This window comes from Petromyzon marinus, chromosome 4, assembly GCF_048934315.1.
Source record: "Petromyzon marinus isolate PM22_M1 ecotype Great Lakes invasive population chromosome 4, UKy_Petmar_22M1.pri1.0, whole genome shotgun sequence".
Taxonomy (NCBI): Eukaryota; Metazoa; Chordata; class Hyperoartia; order Petromyzontiformes; family Petromyzontidae; genus Petromyzon; species Petromyzon marinus.
In genome coordinates this window covers 22,820,867-22,843,051 of record NC_133670.1, presented here as the reverse complement: position 1 = coordinate 22,843,051, position 22,185 = coordinate 22,820,867, and the positions used below count along the sequence as shown (strand labels likewise).

The 22,185-nt window shown below is 45.7% G+C and overlaps 1 protein-coding gene across 6 annotated transcripts in view; it reads left to right on the top strand.

Moving 5' to 3' along the window:
- LOC116938011 (tensin-3-like) overlaps window positions 1-22,185 on the top strand; it is a 141,426-nt gene that overhangs the window by 19,946 nt on the left and 99,295 nt on the right. For 5 of the 6 annotated variants that reach the window (XM_032945227.2, XM_032945222.2, XM_032945183.2 and 2 more), the window contains 2 exons: window positions 7,239-7,371; window positions 12,065-12,105. Coding sequence is in view for 3 of the 6 variants with exons in the window: in XM_032945183.2 (XP_032801074.1) it covers window positions 7,239-7,371; window positions 12,065-12,105 (174 nt within the window). In the remaining 3 variants the exon portion in view is untranslated. The remainder of the gene's footprint in view (window positions 1-7,238; window positions 7,372-12,064; window positions 12,106-22,185) is intronic. The other variant, XM_032945234.2, reaches the window with a different exon arrangement.

The window sequence follows — 22,185 nt, the reverse complement described above, 5'->3', positions numbered from 1 at the left end:
TAGGGCTCAATTGGGGAATTGTGCTGTCCAACTTCACAACCAGGACCCTTAGTTTTACCATCAGCAGATGCGATTTCTAAACATGGGATACAATCTCAATATCTCCTTTACAAGGCCCTAAATAAAACGGCTGATTGATCGGTTGACCGCCGCATTCATCTCGTTCGGCGTTGGTCGCGAAGCGTGCGTCGTTGGAATTCAGCTGAGACCAAGTTTGTGTTGATGTGCCACATGTTTGTGAATGAATGCCGTGGCACTGGATGGAGCGGGTCTTGGTGGACAATCGTCAAGTTCCTGTACAGACCCTAGGCGCCTTCATGCCTCTTGTTTAACTTTGACATCAGCCATTTGCTTCGAACAAAGCTGCTGAGCTTAATCGTATGCCATTTACTAATATTGCTTTGCAATTTCTGCTGTCCTGTGATATGCTGTTGTGTTGCATGTGCTGTTCTATTTATATATTTAGTGTTGCTCAGGTGTTCGTTTTTATGGATTTGCTTTAGTTTGTTAAAAGTTGCATTGCACGTGTGTCTTGTGCTGTGCGGCCGCTGTGTTGTGCTTTATCACAGTCAATGTAATTGTGTTTGCACCGTCTTTTGTTGGAGTCTATTAGAGCGCATTGCATTTCTCTGACATTGTATGTTGTCAATTTGTGTCGTATTACTTTCCCTTGAACTGTGTTGCGTTTTATTGCCTTGCCTTTTATCTCCCCGGGTAGTTGTGCTGCACCCATCAACAATCGTGGGGTTGGGTTTCTCTCTTGGGGGGACCGTGCAATCTCTCTCTGCATCCCAGAATAACATTTGTATACGTGCGCGTGTGTTTGCGCACGTGTACGCGCTTGGGCACTCACTGACCCCAGTCTGCATTGCCCCGGTGTGTGTGTGTGCCGTACGTGAGTGTGCACACGCGCATGCGTGCGTGCGTGCACACCACCACATCAAGTGCACACGGAATGTCGATGTCAGCCGCGTGGTAGCGAGTGGAGAGGAGGGTGGAGCAATCTTCATGCGCAATGCATCTTCCGTCGCGAACTTAAGCCAACCACGGGCACCGTTCGTTGCCTCTGATTGTTGTTCATTCAAACGGAACCCTGTGAGCGCAGAAACCCGCGTGGTTCACTTGCAAACGCAAGGAGCGCGACTCGCTCGCTCGCTCAGCTGACCGCTAGGATGTAAAGTCACGTGGAGAGGACACGCTGCAACTCTCAAACGTCCTCTGGCGCGTGTGCTAAACCATCAATACGTTATCCTCTGTACGTTGTATGTTGAGCACAACAACCAGTGCCCCACAACCCACCTGCCCGCACTCTCGAAATACACATTTTTGGTTTCACTCGCCGATTCGGACGCTTGCCCACCTCTGCAGGCTCCGCGAGTTTGGCCGTCGTGTTCAAGCCTCGCCCATTGCAGCGGGTTAACAAAAATGTGTCCAATTAAGGCCTTAGAATGGAATCTTCTGGGCTTTTCTCTTTGGCGTGTGTACGTGTGTGCAATGTGCTCGGCCAATCCAACTTTGAGCCATTATGCAGAGTCACAGAGCAAGAGACTGTGTGACTTGCACGGGGGGGTCTATGATCCTCGGCTCGCACTCGGTGCCTTGATATCTGCAGTCTTCGTTCCGCATGCCCTCATTCGTGTGGGGACGATGTCCCTTCGCATGCATCCGTGTGACATCTGTGATTGTATTAACACCCTCACGCGATGTCTGTTATCCTCGTGCCACGCTAATGCGAGGTCTATAACCTTTTGCTTCACACTGACTCATGCGGCATATTTGGTACTCGTTTCGCATTCGTGTGTGATCTATGATCATTGTGCAAAGCTCAGCTTATGCGTGGCTCGACATGACTCGTTTCTGACTCTTTCGCATATATCTACGACATGTGGTCTGAGACCCCCTTGCGTGACGCGAATAACCTCTTGTCCCACGCTGTCACACGATGTGCCTTTCTCCGTGGAAAGATCTGGGACGCTGTTCGCATGAAAGACGCTATATAAAGCGGAAGTATGTATTATTATTATCAGTGTGTATTATTATTATTATCAGTGTGGGCCAATGATCCCAGGAGGCACGTGCGCGACTCCGCGCACTCCGCATGTAGATTCATGTGGAGCGACTGACCTCGGTTGGGGTTCACTGGACGGGCGATGGCCCTTTTGAAGGCGATCCAGAACTTTGGGCTGCTTCTTTTTGTGTTTGTTTGGGGGCGTGGGGGCGCCACTGGGCCCATGCTTCATGTCAGAATGTAACTTCGGCTTGTTCATCCGTAGCCGCTCGATCTGTGATAAAGGAAACAAACACAAATAATTGCAGCTGTCTTTGCTTCATTTTACAATTGGGAATGGCAAATGCAAACGCTGAGTTGTGTATTTATCCATTAAAACACGAATGTACTCACAACACCTTGTTTATAAGCTACACTATACTGTACTAAATACACTTATTGTAAGCACCTGGAAATACCCATACCTAAATATGCATGCTCAAGCTATTGTAATGTTACCACACTTACTAGGTACACGTACATCTTTACACTGATATTTATATACGAGATATGTCGCAAATATATTCATCAGTTAATATTAATTTTGAGACTAATGGTACTTGTATCAAATAGTGTTTGCGATAATATATTGTTTATATTTAGTGTCAATTATATATTTATGTTGAATTGAGATCGTTGAACTGAACAAAAAACTGTAAATATGAGACAAATGAATGAGACAATACAAATGCGATATTAAAATGACATTTGCTGGGAGTTGGAGAGTGGTGGTGCAGTGGTTAGCGCACTGCACTATGAACCCCACGATCTTGAGTTGAATTCCCAATGTTAAATTGAGGCTCAAGTCATTGGTGAGTGACATCCCGACTATTCGTGGAGCTTTTATTCACCAACCCTAACTGACCAGCGTGGTGAAGTATGGTCAAACAACCCCCACAGCGGACATGGCACAGAATGGCCTTTGCTCAGCAGCGGATGACAAATTGATGTAATACTTATAATTACAGCCACCATAATCAGCATCGCGATCCATGGGCAGATAGCCCGTAGGTGTCCACTGCACATGCCGTCATTTGTTTACACTTCTCTCTTGTGCCAGTGTGATCAAGTAGTGCACATCTTTCTGGCACCAATATTACAGGACAACCCAAATAAATAAATGTATAGCCATGAAGGCACAAAAAATCCAGTATGTATATTGTTTTGGTTTTTCGGTAAAGCCAAGCAGATATAAAAATTAAGAATAATAAAAATAATATCACGACGTTTCTATCGCAGCACCAGCAATCATCATCAGGTGAAAATATAGCGGGGGAGCTGCTGAGGCAAGAAAAAATATATGGTGGGAGCGCTGCTAAGGCAGGGAGTGATACAAACCAAATGGATTCATATTTTGAGGCCATGGATATTTTACTTGATGTTTGGCTATTTCCAATTTGAACGTTTATATATTGCTCGAGAAATTGGTTTATGAGTATTTCTCTTCAACTACCGCTGAGCTCGAACAATAATAATTGGCACGTTAAAATTCTCGTACACGTGACTGTTAAAATAGTTTGACTGTGTCGGGTGGAGGAGAGTTTGATGACACACATTTGGTCGGATAATGACATGGCCTCACCCACAAATCTATTTGGAATCAAACTCCCTCATTTCCCTTCACACCAACCCTTGCATGCTACTTACAACGACAAAGCTCCCCCCGTAGTCTGGACAAGTTGTTGGGACAAGTGCTGTTAGCGAGCACCTATGAAGGCCAGCACAGCACACGAAGGGGTGGGTGGCCAGCAACACGCCCGGCCGCCTTTGTCTCCCCAGTGGCGATGTTCACACACTGCACCAGGAACTCACTTAAAGCTGAGTTGACCTACACACACAACCGCACACACATGCTCCAGCCCCAGGCCCATCCGTCAGGCTGTGGTGTGTAATCAGTAATTGCCACTGCGCTTACCATGATCCTATCAATTGCTGTCAGGCAGGGCTAATCTCAGCTCATGTGGGTCTGATGGCCTAACTCTGCCTTCAGGGAGGCATGGGTAGGTGACTTCAAAGTGTTTCGCTGTGCTTTTTAAAGCGTTGGAATTTAATTAAGAGATTTCACGTTCGGGGTGTCAGCTTATTGTCCGAGTACACAGCTCAAAGCCTCAGCACCAGAGAGCCAAGCGTTGACGAATTCGTTTGCTGTTACAAGACAATAAAAGACAGGGTGGTGGGACGTAGCCCTTTGTGGATGAAATTATATAAAATAAAAACCTGTCTAGTTCAACGATTGCCCAAAAGTTCCGTTTAATTTTCTCATGTAGAAAAGGTATGCTGCCGTGATATACCGTATTGGTTTGCACGCTGGACTTGCAATCCAGAGGTTGCTGGTTCAACCTCTTGGCAAGGCAGTTGGAGACAATGGAGCAGGTATCTAAAATCCCCAAGCCTCCATCCACCCAGCAGTATAAATAGGTGTCCCACAGTTAGTCAATCGGTAAGCCGTTTGAGGTAGCGCGATGTGAAGTCCCTCAGCTGGTATGGAGGAGGTCGTGGGCTCGATCCTGACCCTGATGCATGTATATTTGGAGTTTGCATGTTCTCTTCCCGTGGTCGTGTGGATTTTTCTCTGTGTCCTTACGGATTTTCTCTCCACATTTAGAATCAACATGCGTTATTTGAGTATTTGGCTGCTATAAATTTACACGTGACAAGCCACTTCGTTGAGCTATCATTTGTGGTCAGGTCGTTTCTGAAAAAAAGCTATATAGCTCAGCTAGACCTTAACTGGTAAAATAAATAATAATTTAACAGTTAATTTCTTCAAACATATATAGCTAGCGTGGAAGAGTAGGCCAAATGCCTCCTATAGCGGCTCTCTAGAGCTCGTCGCAGTGGAGGCCCTTCCGCCAGCAGTCGCATGAGCAAGTGATTGCAGGGTTGCACCTTTTTAAAATAAATGTTGGAATATATTTTTTGACGTAAAGAAGGGAATTAACTGTTTATTTACGCATGCAGCACAAGGGTCTTGGTGACTTGATTGTTTCCAAGTGTTCTTTCAACTTTTTTCCAGGTTTTTTGTTGTTGTAAAAACACCTAAGTGGTGGGAGAGAAGACATTGCATAATGTTTAAACATTACAAACAAACAATGCTGGATAGGATCTCCATTATCCTCTTCCCCATGGGGAATGACCGCCTCCTGGATATGGTTCAAGAAAACTTGGCCAGGAAAAGAATGGAATCATGGAGAGCTTGATGCAAACAATGGGAAGGCATAGAGGCGGAAGACATGCTTGTGATCAGGGAACGTTTATGTATCAAGTGGTGGGGAGACTGGAACAAAAATAATGCTTTTTTTATCACGTCAAAGTGTATATGTTTTCAACTAGGCAGATACAGACGGTGGGTTCTAGTCACACGCGCAATTGGCCTGTTTCAAAGCAGGATTTAACCACGAATCAGTGATCTGTAATTTTTAATGACACTCAATAGATTAATTACAGATCAAAGCAGAATTTAACCACAAATCAGTGATCTGTAATTTTTTATTACACTCAATAGATTATTTCACCAGTAATCTGGTTTATGATAATAAAAAAAACTATGTCCTACTCGTTTGGAATGAATCGGCATTTGTTTTGTATATTTGTGAACCTACATTGCTCGGATTTATATTTTGTTTCATGATGACTGGAGGTCCTCTGGCCTTGCACTGGGTCTGTTGTGCACTGATAGCTGATGTACTGCAGCTGACAGTCAATTGATAACAACAGTCATGGGGTGAACTCTGCAGTGCTTACATGTGTGGATTAGCTGTGGTTGTGTGAGCTGAGCAGTGCGGGTAAGTATACTGTGACAGTACATGTGATTCAAGATGTTGGCGTAAATGTGCGTTTATATGTACGCGATCTAAACCAAACACCTTTATTTTGGATCTCGCATTATATATTTGCGTGGGTCATAGTCCAACAAACCCCAACCAGATATTTCACCTGTCGCCACCAGAGGTGGCATGACTTTAGTGGTTCTGATTTATTTATGTAGCCAACGACAGTAACTTACGTGATAACCATTTGAAATGAGTGGGTTACCAAATCGTCTACTCGTATTAGCCATATACATTTCTGCTGTGGCCCATGGACTATTAGTGAAGTTGTGTGTTCCAATAAACTTAAAGTAGGTGTTAGAAAATGTTTCTCAGGAAATATGAGTAAAATACTTAAAGCATCACCCTTTTATAACCTACCAACCTCTCTCGTATTTTAATGGCCTCAATTGCCACCTCCCAATTTCACCCACCAGAAACTTGTTTTACTATAATTTATTGACGTCTCTCATCATCTACAAGCCTTGGCCACCAACTATCAACCCTACCAACTACCGAGTGTCACCACCACCCACCTGTCTGTCTGACCAACCACTTCCTATCCTCATAATTAACCTACCATACGCAGAGTCACCCCGCGTGAGATAACTGCCACCTACAAAGCCCACACCACGAGCCACCAATCCTCCATCCTCAATCACAGCCGATCGCCCATGCCACTGCCCGCCAACTTAAATCCAAATTGTAAAGAGTATCAAAATTTCACATTCATTCCATACCAACTATCAGACCAACGTGATATATGAACCAAAATATAATATATTTGGGGGGGGGGAGAGGGGAGGAGTGTTTTTTTTTCTGGTAGGAACGAAGTTGTAAACTGAGTGTACCAGCCTGCAATAGATGAATGTGTCCGTCCGTCCGTCCCCTTTCAATACTTTAACGAAGTGAAATCTCGTGCTGTTGGGTGTAAAATCAGCAATAGACAGCGCAGAGACTTGTCCTACCAGCCCACCCTGCAGGGACCTGTTCACTATTTTTGGGCTCCACTCATTTGAGATGTCCACGTTATAAGCCACTTCGTTGAGCTATCTAAAAACGAGCTATATAGATCAGCGGGCTTTAATCTGCTTATAATAAAAAAAAAACAGTACAAATATTTCACACATTGTGCACTGAGTTCGATTCCTTCCAAATCAGCGCTGAGGGATATCTGAACCAGTCCTACCTAGTTCAGCTTCCCACTTCGCAACTCGTACTGACCACCGTGGCAAAGTATGGTCAAACAACCCCTGACCAACACAGCACAGGGGTGGGTGAGGGGGAAGGCTTTGGATTGACAAAGGGGTGAATTAATTATCATTCCTATATTATTTCATAAAGTGATTGTCGTTGTATGTGTGTGTGTGTGTGCCACACAGCCAGAAGAGACAGAGGAGGACCTCAGCTCACAGGGGCTGCTCAGCGAGCAGGCGACCCGCACGCGCCCGCACACGACAGATCGGTGCCGCGTGTGCTCCAGACCCCTGCACAAGCCAGGCAGTTGCTGCCCAGGTGGGATGCATATGGCTGACACGCACACATGCACGCAACGTGCTCACTTAACAAACAGCATCACACCACTGGGTCACAGTGATGTGGCCACAGTGCTCGTGCCAGGCTACGTGCACTTTGAGACGCCCTTGAAAGTGGCGAAGGTTCGCTGGCCGGTGACAGGACAGACCCAGATGGTATGGGTTGACTGGCTGAGATGACTGAGTGATGCACGACCCGTGATCCCTACTGTTCCAACACATTAACTAATACACCATGAAGTTGTATACTCACAAGTGCATGCCCCCTACATGCTTGGCACACACAGCACAAATCGCTTGCGCGTGAAGGAAAGAAAATAAGGAACTCGGAACAGCTGCTCGTGTAAGGACATAGCAGTCACACTGCGATTTCGGATTTAAAATTAGCATACATTCGTTATGTCACACACGCATGAACTCCACCCTGACCTAGCCCTCTCTAACCAGAACGACGAGATTAAAAGGAGCTCCCCACTTATTGTCATCTTTTCCTTTTAGCCGTCTTTTCTCGGTTCCCATGCACGGCGAATGCGTACACATTAATTACGCCTCCCAAAAGCTTACGAGCCCCTGAGCAAAAATCCTGCGCACATGCTGATACGGCCGTAGTGTGTGTGTGCGTGCGCTCGCATGTAGCCCCGCACGTGCGTTGGTTCCGAGCCAGCCGAACGACGAGGGATCAAAGGTGGCTCATGGTGAGGCTGCAGACACCGGGCAACTTTGATGCACAACGCGAGCGTTTAACGCTCCGCACGTTTGGTGCACAGGATCGTGTGCACGTAGTGGTGCACACTCACTCCAGCTTACGAAGAAAGCGCGCCTGCTCGTGTTACACACTTGCACGAATGGGCGTGCGCACGTACATGCGAGGTCTAAAACAATCCACGCTCACTCATCGATGGATGACACCAGTGATACTATAAATACATTCTGAATGGATTTACAGAATTTTTTTGAAAAATACTGAACCCCACATACTGCCGCCACTCTATGGCCCCACAACTTTGTCAATTCTCCCTTCTTAAACCCATTTTTAAATCCCCCAGGCCCCCCCCCACCCCACACCCCCACTACCTCATCCCACAATCACCGCCACCACCACTCCAGCCTCACCCGTGTCCTTTTGTGCATTGCCACAATGCTCGGAGTAAAGAGTGGCAGTGTGAGGTTGGCGGGGTGTGTGTGTGTGGGGGGCATGTGGGCCCCCCCCCCCCACCGTTCCCCGAGCTGTCACTCTCCGCCTTTGTGTCGTGATGCATTGAGGGACCCGCCGTTGCCCCAGCTCCTCCGCGACCCGCTCGTGTGACTGTCCGCACACGCGCCCGCCCGCCCGCTCGCTCGCCCGCCCGCCCGCCCATGAAGACGTGGCATGCCACCATCTCCATCTGTCGCTGCAGCGGCGCTCGCAGGAGACGCTGCGTTCGCTCAGTTAGGGGGGAGGGGAGGGTTGCCTTGCCCGTGGGACACGAGTCGGTGAGTTAGTGCCACGGCCGTGCTACTGGCACAGGCGTCATCGCGCGGCTGATTAACGGCGCAGTGGCAAAAATTCGGGCACGCTCCAGATTGGGATTCTGGGGTTGCGATTCGTATTCCGAGATAAGGCTACACGTGAGCTTATTTATCTGGCCAACCCACACTGTCCATCGTGGATAATGATGGTCAAAAAAACCCTCATGACCGCCACGTCGTGAGAACGCCTCTGTCCAGCGATGGATTCAGAAAGCGCAATTTTTTTTTTATTGGTTGAAGTTGTATGCCACATACTTGAGATTTGTTGATGGTGGTGACCGATGCACACTCCTTTACACAGATGAGCACTGGTGATCGATGAACTCCCATGCTGTTTCCAGAGTGCCACTTCGTGCCAGGATGTCACTCTTTTGCACGGTCGCACCAGCAGTCTGAGCACTTTACAAGTCACTGACGGCATTTGCACATATTAAGCCACAGATAATTTGAATGACCGTATGATTTTATGTTTCATCATCATCATCATTGTCACGATCCATGGGCAGAGAGTCTGTAGGTGTCTACTGCACATATCGTCAGTTGTTTCCACTTCCCTCTGTATTGTATGCTCAAGTAGTGCGCGCATCTTTCTGGCACCAATCTGTCATGTCGTCGAGCCATTCTCTGCGAGGTCTTCTTCCTCTCTTTCCGGTTCCTTACATTTTTCCGAACAACACACTTTGAATTTTCCTGTTGATGTCCCATCCTTACACGTGTGTCCAAATAGTGCCAGTTTCCATCTCATGGCTGCCTGCATCAGGTCTTCTTCTGTTCTATGTTTAGGCTAATAATAATAATCGTGATAAATTGAGTGAATATATATCATGTTATATAACGACTGTACTTCGGAGACACATGCACAAATACTCACGATGCAACTCGTAGAAATAATAAATATATATAGGAAAATAAATACTGTGAAGACATTATACTACAAACACAAAGTTTAAAAAATATATATACGCACACATTTTAATAACCCTTACGAAACATTGTCAGGGTTACGTTCTTTTATACGTGTGCTTGACAGAAAATAAATAACAAACTCTGGCATGGTTAGCATCGCTCTGTTCACCAAACGGCGCGGTGCGCATTGGTTTACAATTGATATTAAATTGCAGCAAAAAATGTGTGCGCACTGATAAACACATTAAAAAATTAACACGACGTGTTTTACATTCGCTAAATACATTAACAGGAAGAGTGCGTGAAGACGAATACAATTCAACGTAGAAGTTAGTGAATATCGATTTAAGCGGCGTGAGTATGCAGTATGTTATAAATCCTGAGCGTTTATAATTGCACGGAACTTTAAGGGCCAATACAGCTAACCACACGTCCTCCACCGAGCTTGCACCATGGCAACGCCACGTAGTACGTGGCAATGCCTTTAGTTTTTCATGGCGATTATCAATGATTGAGTGATTATGAAATGTAAATGACTAAACGCAAACAACTTCCTGGCAACCTATACAGCAAGCGTAATCAAAAATGTGTAGCAATGGCGGCATTCCAGAGCTTCCAAAGTGCGCGCCACCCACGTGGTATTCACTTTGGGCACAGTGCGAGAGTATGGATTAGCACAGGCTGGGATGGTATGCATCATTTGTAGTGATGCAAACATTGTAGCGGGTTTGTAGTGATGCGCACACTGCTAATGATGATAGATATCTGTGTAGTGCAATTGGAAATGATAATTCCTGTTCATGCTAACATGAAAACGTGATTTAAAAACAAAAACACACGAATTTCCACCCCTTAGCCTCAATGACTGTCTATGTAAGTTGTGTTTGCAATCACCTATTTAGGGCTGGAACAACACACAAAAGTGGCACTGCGTGACACACATCAAATCCCCTTTGTCTCCCCAATGTGGATGATGACACCACACTCGGTACTCACTTGAGATCGCGCCGCCCTAGGGAATGCGCTCAGTCCCGGTTCAGAGTATTATCGCACGCTCCCGCTCGCTTTTCTCTCGAATGGCATTTGAAACTCGGCGGAGGAATTTGTAACGTATCTGTTAAGTTTGGAAAACCGTTCTACGGAAGAAGACGACAACCCTCTTGTGGTGCTCTCTGTTGCACATTAAAACACAACGAATGTCATCTTGTCGGTGACCAAATGCCCTTCATGCAACACTCAATCGTGTACATTTCATTGCAATTGTACGTGGACAGTGAGGAGTGAGAGCGATACAACTATCTTGGATTGAGTCAAATCAGAGCCAACATGTCAAGTGGACATTGAAGAGACTGAGTATTGAACCTTGAGGACAACCGAGATTTGTTACCGTATTTGTGCACTGCTTTATTTGGTCAACGCTACTTTCAAACTAGTCCACCGCCTTACTAAGACCACAAGCCCGATACTCTAGGAGGCTGGGATGTGATAGTCAACTGTCAAACACTTGATACATCAATAAATAAAGACAAAATCTTGGATCAGAGTGGCAGCAATCTCTCAGCCACCATTCGCTACGAAGCGGCGCTGACGTGATCACTGCGCTTGTGCCAGGCTAGGTGCATTTCGAGGCCACGTGAAATGACGGATGGCTCGCTGACAGGAGGTCACGGGAGAGATCCACGTACGCGCACGCACACGCGCGAGCAAATAAGCACATGCACTGCAAGCGAATAAGGCCATGACTATGAAGACACATGGTATGGCTCCCAAGAACACACACTGCTGCTAGGCAGTGGGGAAACAGTGGAGAAACGAGAGAGTTGATTTGTGCATTGTTGTGAACATAATATATGTTGGGGCATTGGTTATAGTGGTGCTGTTACGTGTGTATGATGATAATTTTTGTGTGTGAGTAGTTGTCACTTGACATGCTCACATGCAGCCCTCCGCATTCATGGCCAAATATGGCACATACAGTAATGCACATGTGATGCGATTGCACTTGAAAATGTTTGGCACGTACACAAACACCACATGAATGCATAGGTAAGTTAAGCTTCATGTGGAGTGCTCTGCTCGATTTTGCTTCTTAATTGTGTGAGGTGTGTTATCAAGTAGCAAATTATAATGATGATGATAATAATAATGACTTAACGCTAGAATGTTATGACATTCACAATTCCTGCACAACAACATAACCGTGTCACTTATCCTCGGTAACTGTGTAAACCATTAACATTATCTCCTCCATATTTCAGTTTGCAAGTATGCCGGCCACACGAAGGCAAGCCGTCCTCAAGTAAGGGGGCGTGGGAGCGGGCAAGGGTTCAAGGGGGTCAGATCACGGGTGCTGAGGTGGAAAGATGAGGACCCAATAATTGACCATCTCAGTGGGTAATTGATTACCTGATAAAAAAAAATCCCTTTGGGACTATGGGCACAGATGCTTCCTAATCTGTAGGGCTGGCTGACCAGCTGGTAATTACCTTCACATATGCCTGCAAATACAAGGGAACTCTTTCTTTTGAGCCCAAAAGGGACTCGCACAACGTTCGCGACGGCCTCTCACGGCCTCTCACGGCACCACTGAGGGAGTGGTGGAGGTAGCGAGGGGCACACGAAGCAACTATTGTCTCCCCCCTCCTGCCCCCCCCCCCCCACCATTGTTGGTGTTCGCTGACACTGCACCTCGCAAGGCCGATCTGACCTGGGGAAGTGCCATTTGATATGCGGAGGTGGGGGGGGGGGACCTCACCGATTGTGCCAAATCTTTAGACGTCCAGTCGAGAGACGACAGAGCAGCGCAGGAGCGCTCGCTTGGTCAATTCCCGCGGCTGAAATCAAAGTCGCGACAAGTGACAGCAGAATGAAGGAGGCTGTCAGTGGGCGGAGAGGGCCTGCAACTGGGGTGAGGAGCAGCAGTGATGGGGCATAATGAGTGCACCATTGTGCGGGTTTCGTGAGCTGTGCACCCTCATGGGCCACTTCGGTCTTGCACCGCGTGAGCGCTCATGCGTGCACCCGTGCGTTGCTGTACGTGTCGTGCCTCGGTGTGTGTGTATATGTGGGTTTGTGGGGGAGTGATGGTGCGAGTGATTAGCTCACTTGCGCGATGAGCCCGACGACCCGAGTTTGATTTCTGGCCACGCGAGTGGCATCACCAGTGACTCTGGGCCTCTCCTAGGGCGATTTAAACGCGTGTGGAAACGCCAGCACCGAGTGTGGAAACGTCAGCAAAGGTGGCCGGAAAATATTTGCTTTCACACTTGCTGCTTGTGCACAAGTCTGTCCTTGTTAGGTGGTCACGAATGCCACTTTCCCAAACAGCCCATTCTATGTTCATCGTAAAGGTTTTTGGGTGAGATCGCGTGATTAATTATTAATGTGTCGTGAAACCACCTCCACCCGACATAGCCAATTCGTAAGTTTTATAACTAATTGACACCTTTTGTTCACGTGGCAAAACTTATTAATTGGCGGTTTCTGGGGGAGGTGGGTTAACGATTCATTTCTATTTCAGAATTCGAATCTTTATAGAGACTGGAGGAATCCGATAAGTTATTTTTGCACAGATACCCAGTCGTTACGCGATCTAGCCCAAAATCCTTTATTACGAATAATATTTGTCACGGAAGCCTACGTGTTAAAGTCTATTCAAGGCTATATACTGGTACTCTGTGGTGTCCTGTGTGTGCACATGAATGAGTCGATAGGCTCATGCATGCACGTTTGTGGTTGTGCTCGTGCATGTATTACCAGTCTTCAGCCAGGAGAGGGATCCCGCGTCTCAAGATGGTCAATTGAGGCACAAAAAAATGTAAATATACAGGGTGATCCTTTTATAGATACCCAACGGATTATAATCACCCCGATTACTTTCGTCTCAAAAGGTGATTAGATACTGTATTGCGAAAGCGATGACTTCAGTATATTCGAGACGAGAGTGTTAAACGATTTAACAGGTGTGTTGAGATCGGTTGGACACATGGAGAGGCTTGCAAGTAAAATATTGTTTTCCCGATAATGTAGTCCCAAATATTTTAGTGGGGTATCGATAAATGGATCACTGTGTATTACACAAGTACTGCTGAAATATGTGTGTGAGTATTTTGTTAGTTGATTTGTTCATGCATTTAATCCCTCATGCACATTTTAATCGTATCCCTCGTGTGTGTATACAACATCAAACATTCTGGATGTAGTATGTTGAACTTCTTTAGCACCGTACGTAGCCAATCCTGCTAATATATCCAATGTTATATTTATAAAAGTATTACATCTACAATTATTTGCCATAGAACATAAGAATGTTATATTAGCACTCACAAGGTTGAATGCACCTGTGCATCTTGTAAAAGCAAGTAAAACATTCCATGGTTTACCCGGGTAAGGGACCGCCCATAAATGACGTCACGCACCTTGGGGGGGGGGGGGGTCAGACATTTGTGACGATGTGTGACGAGGGGGGGGGGGTTGAGAAATGTGACGTCACATCAAAATGCGCAACTTTAAATAAATATAGACAACACGTTCCACTTAATAAAATTGACTTTTTAATAAATGTTTTCTCCTACAACATCAGAGTGCAGCGCCACGTAAAATACGCACTACAATGACAATAGTTTAAAGCGATTTGAAGCATGTTTTATATATATTTTTTTTGGGGGGGCAGAGCTTTGTGACGTCATATTTGAGGGGGGGGGGGGGTCTGACTTTTTGTGACGCCGTGTGACGAGGGAGGGGGGGTCAAAAATCGTCCAAAATCGCGTGACGTCATTTATGGACGGCCCCTAAGGGGAAGAATGAACATGACCAGCAGCAACAATTAACATTTATGTAGCATCTACATTTTATTCCAGATGCTTGTTAAATATGAACAAAACATCAATAAATATTGATTTATCTAGCGGCGTACTTTGATGACACAGAATGCAAGCAACTGGAGCTGAAGAGGCAATTCTGAAGGAGCAAAAAATAATATATCAAAACAAATTTTTTTAAATGCCACGAGTTCTCTGCTATTTTAAGCGCGTGGCAATCACAAGGCCGTGTGCAGAATATGTAAAGGAACGGTGGTGTCAACTTGAGATGGAAAGCATCCTGGAATCCCCGTTATTTTCCGTTGGTGAAGACACCTGGCACATATTTGAATTAACATATGCTGAGAGTTTCATGTGACCTTAGTGGGTGACATTGGGCAATGAACGTCTACTCAGTGGCAAGCACGCTGAAGCGACGAGGCAGTGTAGCTGTCAAGTCAAAGAGGCCGACCATCAAAAGTTAGGTTGATGATATCTTCATATCACTTTTCACAATGGTTTTGTTATTTAAGTTTTTTTTGTTCTTCATTTAAAACAAATATTTGTTAAGTGGGTCTATGAAGTTTTCATGAGTACATCTTGGACATATTTGATTTTGCCACTGCAATTATCAATTGAAAAAAAAATATTCAAGTTCTGCAAAAAATGGCTTTAAATTGTCTTCAAGAAGACCTCCATGTAGTTGTAACTAATAGCAGGGATGCACTCACTTGTGTCTTTCCAGTTGTGTCCCTCAAACAATGACTTTTATTTGCTCGATGAACTTGTTGTACATGTGTAGTGTAGTAGAACGACACTACTGTATTGGCTCGGTATGGGGGCTGTAGGCGGGTGTCACGGGGGTGTCGTGTCGGGCCGTGACACTCTGCGTGAACCCAACAGGACACGTGACCGGATAAATGGGGGCCAGGGGCCCCAGGGGGGTCACGTGGTTGGGGTTTGGGCCTTCCCGAAGGATCGGGAAGGGGGGCGTGGCCTGGGGCGGAGCCGGCCACGCCGGAGTGGTTATAAGCGGGGCGTGAACGGAGAGCTGGGCTGGTCAGTACTGTTCTGCTGGGTCAACTCTGGGATGAAGCGCTCTGCTCTCCGCTAGTGGACCAGGCAGCGTGTTGGGCTGTCCTGGTCCAGTGATGTAGTAACCCACGTGTGTTAGCTAAGTTAGGAACGGTAGCTACCACCTTAAGTCGTTATGTGAAGTGTTACCTGTTGTGTTGGCTAACAAACAGTGTTGCCTCCAGAGTCCAGTGTGCGCCTGAATTTAACCCACTACACATGGTAAAGTCACGTCGATAGGATGACGACCACTTGTGTTGCGATCGAAACGTCGTGATATTATGAATCACTTTATGTTTATTTTTTTAATTATTATTACTATTCTTTTTTTCTATCTACGTGACTTTAGCGAAAGAACCATACACTATTTAATTCCTGCAGTCACGAAAGTTTTAAGTCACAATTTGTTGTACATGTCATTAGTTTTACGAATATTCACTGTAGCCCAACTTTGCAACCTTCTTTGTGAAGTGATCCAGATGTTTCCTGTAGGTCATTTTCAAGTACAATGACATTCGGAAAGACTTTGCCATCATCATAAAACGAAATAATCTAAAATAAATAAAGATGATAATGCTTTTGTATGAATGCATTTTAATCCTAGTATCTGCCTGCCAAAAACCTTCAATGTTTTTGCTTCTTCAGCATGTCGCTTCTTTATTTTTTTTAGATCACCACACATTGTGCAATTGACGAACACGATAAGTCACAGTTCTCTAACCTGCCCTGTCTGCCTTCTTTTGAAGAAGGGTCATTGTCCTGAAATGTGAACTCATTGCAAAACTTTCATTTCTGAGGCACCGTTTGTTAATGGCTGTGAGATATATTTTCAACGAGACGATTGCGCAACCGCATAACGACAACAGCACGTTAGCACGTTGTGAGCAAGTGGCCGCGAGGCACTCCCGTGATGCCGTGGCTTCTGTGAGGAGCCCCCGAGCACAGCTTGTTATTGCCTCATTAGCTCCTTGGGGGGGCTGGAGCAAGGGGCGGGCCTTGGAACTGACTTGGCTTGTCCTTTTCATTAAGCGTCCATTCATTAAAGTGCTGCCTGCACACGTATGCCCTCGCGTCCCTGCCTTCTGCTGTATCAGTGGGGAAAGTTGGACGTCGGGGATGGGAGCGGAGAATCACAGCTTCACGTCTCCTCGGTATTTACTTTCACAAGTGGCTGGAATATGGGACTTGGGGGAGGGGTTGGCGGGGAGAGAGGTGAGGATCATCGGCTCAGACCGGGGGGCGGGGGGGGAATGGCAAACGGGTGATGGTTTACATTGATGCACAACAAGAGCTCACAAATCCCAATTAAATGGAACCATTTGAGAGCCCATTATGATAGACCATCTAGATTGCAAAGATCATGAGGAACAAGTCTATCGTAAAGACAAAAGGTCTCATTACATTATAATAAATCATAAACTACAATCTGCATAGTTCTACATTTTTGACAGAGCATTTCCAAAAGTTGCAGCAAATTTTAAGTGAATGTTATGTGACTTTAAACAAATGACTTGGAAATTAGGTTGACTGTACCTGCCAACTCTGATGTATACATACATATAAACTTTTACTTCATATAGGTTAGTTTCATGCCATCGTGGCCATTAGTTTCTTGCATGAGGCACATACTGAAATGTGCTATAAATGTGGTATGGCGTGGATCTGTTAAAATCTCGTAGGAACTCTAGTTGAAACTGCGTAAAAATAGGTGTCTGATCTAAATGTGCTTTTTTTCTGAGTAGCTGACCCTTTACCTCACCTGTTTGCTTCCTCACGGATTCTTTCATCTTACTGCAACTTCACTGAGTCGAGCTGCACCAGCTTTTCGCAAGTGGAATCGCCCGAATTCTTATCACCCTTGCGACACTTGGCATTCAACTCATTTTGCCCATTGCGTATATATTTATTTTCAATTGAAATGTGCAAGGGACCTGGGTCATGTATGAATGCCTTGCATAGTTTACAAGCTGACAAGTGTGCGTGCCTCCTCGGAGTGGCAGTGTTTACAGCTTTTAAGGAGCCAGGCTCAGCTGCAGGGACCCTTGGGTTATAGTCACTTAGTCTGTCCCGCAGGACCAATTAAACCAGATTGTTTTGCTTTCCACCTTCAATCTCACCCTCCCTATTTAACATTTCAATTTCGCTACAGCATGCACTGGCACATACGTGGTGCTACCTTTTTTAGAGGATGCAGGCTTCAGAACATATCATGGAGGGCCTTTTGTTACCACCACAATACATCACCTCTGCTTTTCCCCCCAAAAAACCCCATGGCAGCCTTGTCTTTCAGCACACTGTTCGGTGAGGCCTGTCATCATGGAATCTGAATTTACTCATGCTCCCAGACAACCTGATTGCCTCTGTACAACCCAATAAATTAAGATAAATTGCTTTATATATTCTTCCGGCTCTTTAATTCAATTTTCATTATACAATACATGGTCAGGTCAGAATCGAATGCCATGCTAATATTTTTTTGCAAAGAAGACTCGGAAAGCAATGTCGTGAAGGAAAATAAATTGTGTACATTTTTACCACGTTTAATAGTGGGTTGCTTTAGAATTCGTGACTTAATTCTCTGGCACCAGTATGTAATGGCCTAATTTGATTAATGGTGTCACGGCGTCTTGAATTTCCACATCAGGAATTTGCTGGCGTAATACCTCGTACCGTTATTGGGTGAGTTGAACTGTCTACACCATGTGAATTAGCTCAGAGGCAAGCAGAGCGATCCACAAAGCCAGACTCTTTGGCAAAAATGAACAGTGAGCGAGATCATGGAGAAACTAAAACTATTTTGCGTGGCGTCTGTCCATGTGGTGACATTTTTCGCGTTATCAGTTGCAAAGCTGCAATTATATGAACTATGTTATGAATAATAGACTAAACATGAGCGAAATTGCAAAATGTACAAGCGAAACATTCAAATGCTGCCAAGTGAACTGAAGAAAATGTTTCATCATGTAAACATATGCATCATTGCTCCAAATGTACGTGAGCTGAAGAAGCCAAACTGGGCCCTTTATCCCTCATGTTTACTTGAGCACCTCAAGTGCTCCCTCATTCTCTCTTCCTCAATTCGCCCCCCCCCCCAACCACGAATACATGATGAGGTCGCGCTCATTACACACAAAGTGCTTGCCACAATGAACCACCACAACACCTCGCTGATCTCGTCAAGGAGCACAAACCATCACGCGAATTCTGGTCATCCTCGCAGCAGCGGCGGCCTTTGGCTGCTGGCCATCGAACAAAAACACATCGCGCACTTTCAGATGCGCTTTTGCGGCCATCTGGAACGCTCTACCTTCCGATAATAGGAAATCACTGCAGGAGCTATGCACTGTTAAATCTAAATTGAAAACTCATTTCTTAAAAATTGCTCTTTGTGTTTAGTTTGTTGTCCTTCCTCCGCACCTCTGATGAGCACGGCTGGGTACGTATGGTGAGAAAAAAGTTCAACGTACAACCAACAATTTGAAAATCCATGCCAACCCTCCAACCCATCTCTCCCTCAACAACCATACCTTCACCGACCATCCTCCCTGTTTTTAACGAGAGCCCAGCAACCCACACTCCGCCCTCTGTGCAGGGAATGCAGGGCAGCTGGTCTGACCGCTGGCCCATGTAGCGTAACCCCTGTTCCTCTCTCCACTGGTCTCCCTTTATAGCCGTGCCACTTATTGAGAAACTGTACATCATTTTCTGCTCTTTGTAATTATATTGCCTTCCCTTTCCCCATGCTGCCGCCTCGGTCTTCTAGCTGGGGGGAGCTCAGGACCGGTGTAGGTGATTTGACGTGGAGACGAATCGATGCGATTTCGGGCAGCACTGAGTGTGAGGGACTGGGGAGCAACTGCTGTTATCCTCACAGCGCCTTGCAGCATGCATGACCATCGGCGTGTAAAACTCGTGGCTGTGTGCATGTGGGGTATTAATGCGTGAATTGTGTTCGATGCTTTGTCGTGGCCATAGTGACTTTGTTATAATCGACAAATGAATTTAGAAAAGTCATCACCATCATTAACACTTTTCTTAAAACATAGAAACATCCATGAGGCCAATGTTACTTACAATGGCCTTCATTTAGAGCAGATATATTGACTGACTTACGGTTGGTGTGTGCATGCCTATATTTTTTTTTTAACAAACCACTGCATCATTATTCCCTTACTCAAGCACACGCTCAATAATAAAGATGATGAGGGTGGTGAGTTTGCTATGCTTGTGTGTGTGCTCCACTGCTACTGCACCCCCTGCGTGTGTGGCACGTTTGAATTTGTTTTAAAACATGTTCGATAAATACATAAAATCATCATTAACAATAATTTCATCACATAATTAAACGAAAAAATCCAAAGAATATAATTAAACGATTTATACGTACAGTTCGTTCATTAAGAGAATGGTTACTTTGTTTTGTTTTAGTCAAGCAATTAGTTTGGCATAGTCGACTTGGAGAATTGTTACAGTCAGTGGCCTGTAGCCCACATCACACGGCATTTCGAGCTCTTGTCCTAACCGGTGCATTACCACGAATGGCAGTTGCCATGTCTTACACGTGTTCTATTTTCTCAGTTGCGGACATCATTAACGGCGCGAGAAAATTAATATTCAAGTTGTTTTTTGTTGTTGTCCTTCGTTCATGTACAGTTCAGAGGGAAATTAAAAAAATAGATGTCATTTGCGTGCAAGACAATCGATCCAGGCACCAGCGAAACGTCGTACTCAATTTGTAAATGTTTTGGGGTTACTCTCCAACACACTGGTGTGCTGAAGTAATAACTAATTGGCACGTCTTGTTTTGCGTGAGAAACATTACTCATTGGCCGTGTCTGGTGGTGGTGGGATAACGAGACATGTATATGTATGCGATATAACCCAACAAAACAACTTTACTATGGATATTGGTCGCGAAAGCCTACGTGTTAAACCGATCCAGGCAGCCTGAGCTTATGGGTCCAGAGTTGTCCTCTGCCAGGTAGTATTTCTCTGCTGTCAGCAAGAGGATTTCCGGTGGCGGCAAAATGCGTAAACGTAAACACAGCTACATATATCGTTTCGCGCACGCAACCTTATGTGGGTTAGGGAGTGCGGTTTCTGTTCAAAGGGCCCTTTGTGTTCTCCTGACCCAGGTCACCCGCCCTGCCTGTGCCCTCTCTGTCTACTTAGCGCTGCGGTACATTAACACAACCGGCCCCAGGGAGTGGTGTTCACTTTGATTTCATTGGCGGTACTGGATGCTCGGCGGGACACTTCAGATGCTCGCCCACCGGTTTTCACATTGACACTCGACCGTGATTGCAATGGCCTGCACATCATCGTGCGCACAACGTGACACGCAGGTCGTTACGCCACTGCTCTTGCGTAATTTCCATTCGCAATCTCGCGTGCGATTCCTACGCTATGGTCCCGATTTCATGTGCATTCCCACGCATAATCCGCAAACTCGGTCTGACGGACAATTGCAAGTTCTCACGGGCAATGCCACGTGTAGTTTGATGAGAAATCCCACACCTAATTCCATTCACAGTCGTCAATTCCACTCACACCATCCTATGTACAATTTCGCGCAAAAACTTCACGTCTCATAATATACTAAAATACAGCCCTTTGTCATTCCACTACTGGACGAAGCCCTTTCCACGTTGGTCACGGGAGCTATTTGTACATACTTCACCATGCCGGTCCATGCGCGTGGTGAAGAGGGAGCAGGCCCAGGACCGATTCAGATATCACGGCGTCACTAGGGATCAAATTCACTACTGTGCCACCACTCGACATCATAATAAACTTAAAACTTAACTTTTTAAAATTTTACTAGGTAAGGGTCACTGACCTATATAGCTCTTTTTCAGAATCGACTTGGCCACAAATGATAACTCAACGAAGTGGCTTATCACGTGGACATGTATAGCAGCCAAATACCCTGAAACGCATGTTTGTAATTGTGGAGGAAAAAGCCGGAGGACCCAGTGAAAATTCCATGCCACGAAACTCCAAATATACACTCGTCAGGGTCAGGATCGAACCCACAACCTCTTTCATACCAGGCAAACTCCTTAACGTCACGCCACCGTGGTGCCCGTAATCCCATGTACAGTCCAATATACAAATCTACGCACGAATCCCACACCAAGTCCCATACACGACTCCACGCGTAATCTCAAATACAATCCTATAGTTGATGCCACGCACAATTCCGCATGTAATCCCCCATTCAATCCCATGTGCAATCTCGTGCACAAATTCACATACAACCCCGAACACAGTCCCATGCCCAATTCACCCACTATAATCTGCAAACCCTTGGTTAAGTGCCGACTTCCCCCTTGGGATGCCGGGTTCCTTTGCAAGTCACCCTGTGGTCAGAATCCGGAATACTTTTCCTTGTTTTGTACACACACACACCTACCACCGTGGGGATGCAGCCTTCACATTCCTGTGGCATTCTGCCACGTGGCGCCACCAGGGACCCTGTGGTAAAAGAGGATTTTTTTCACGTT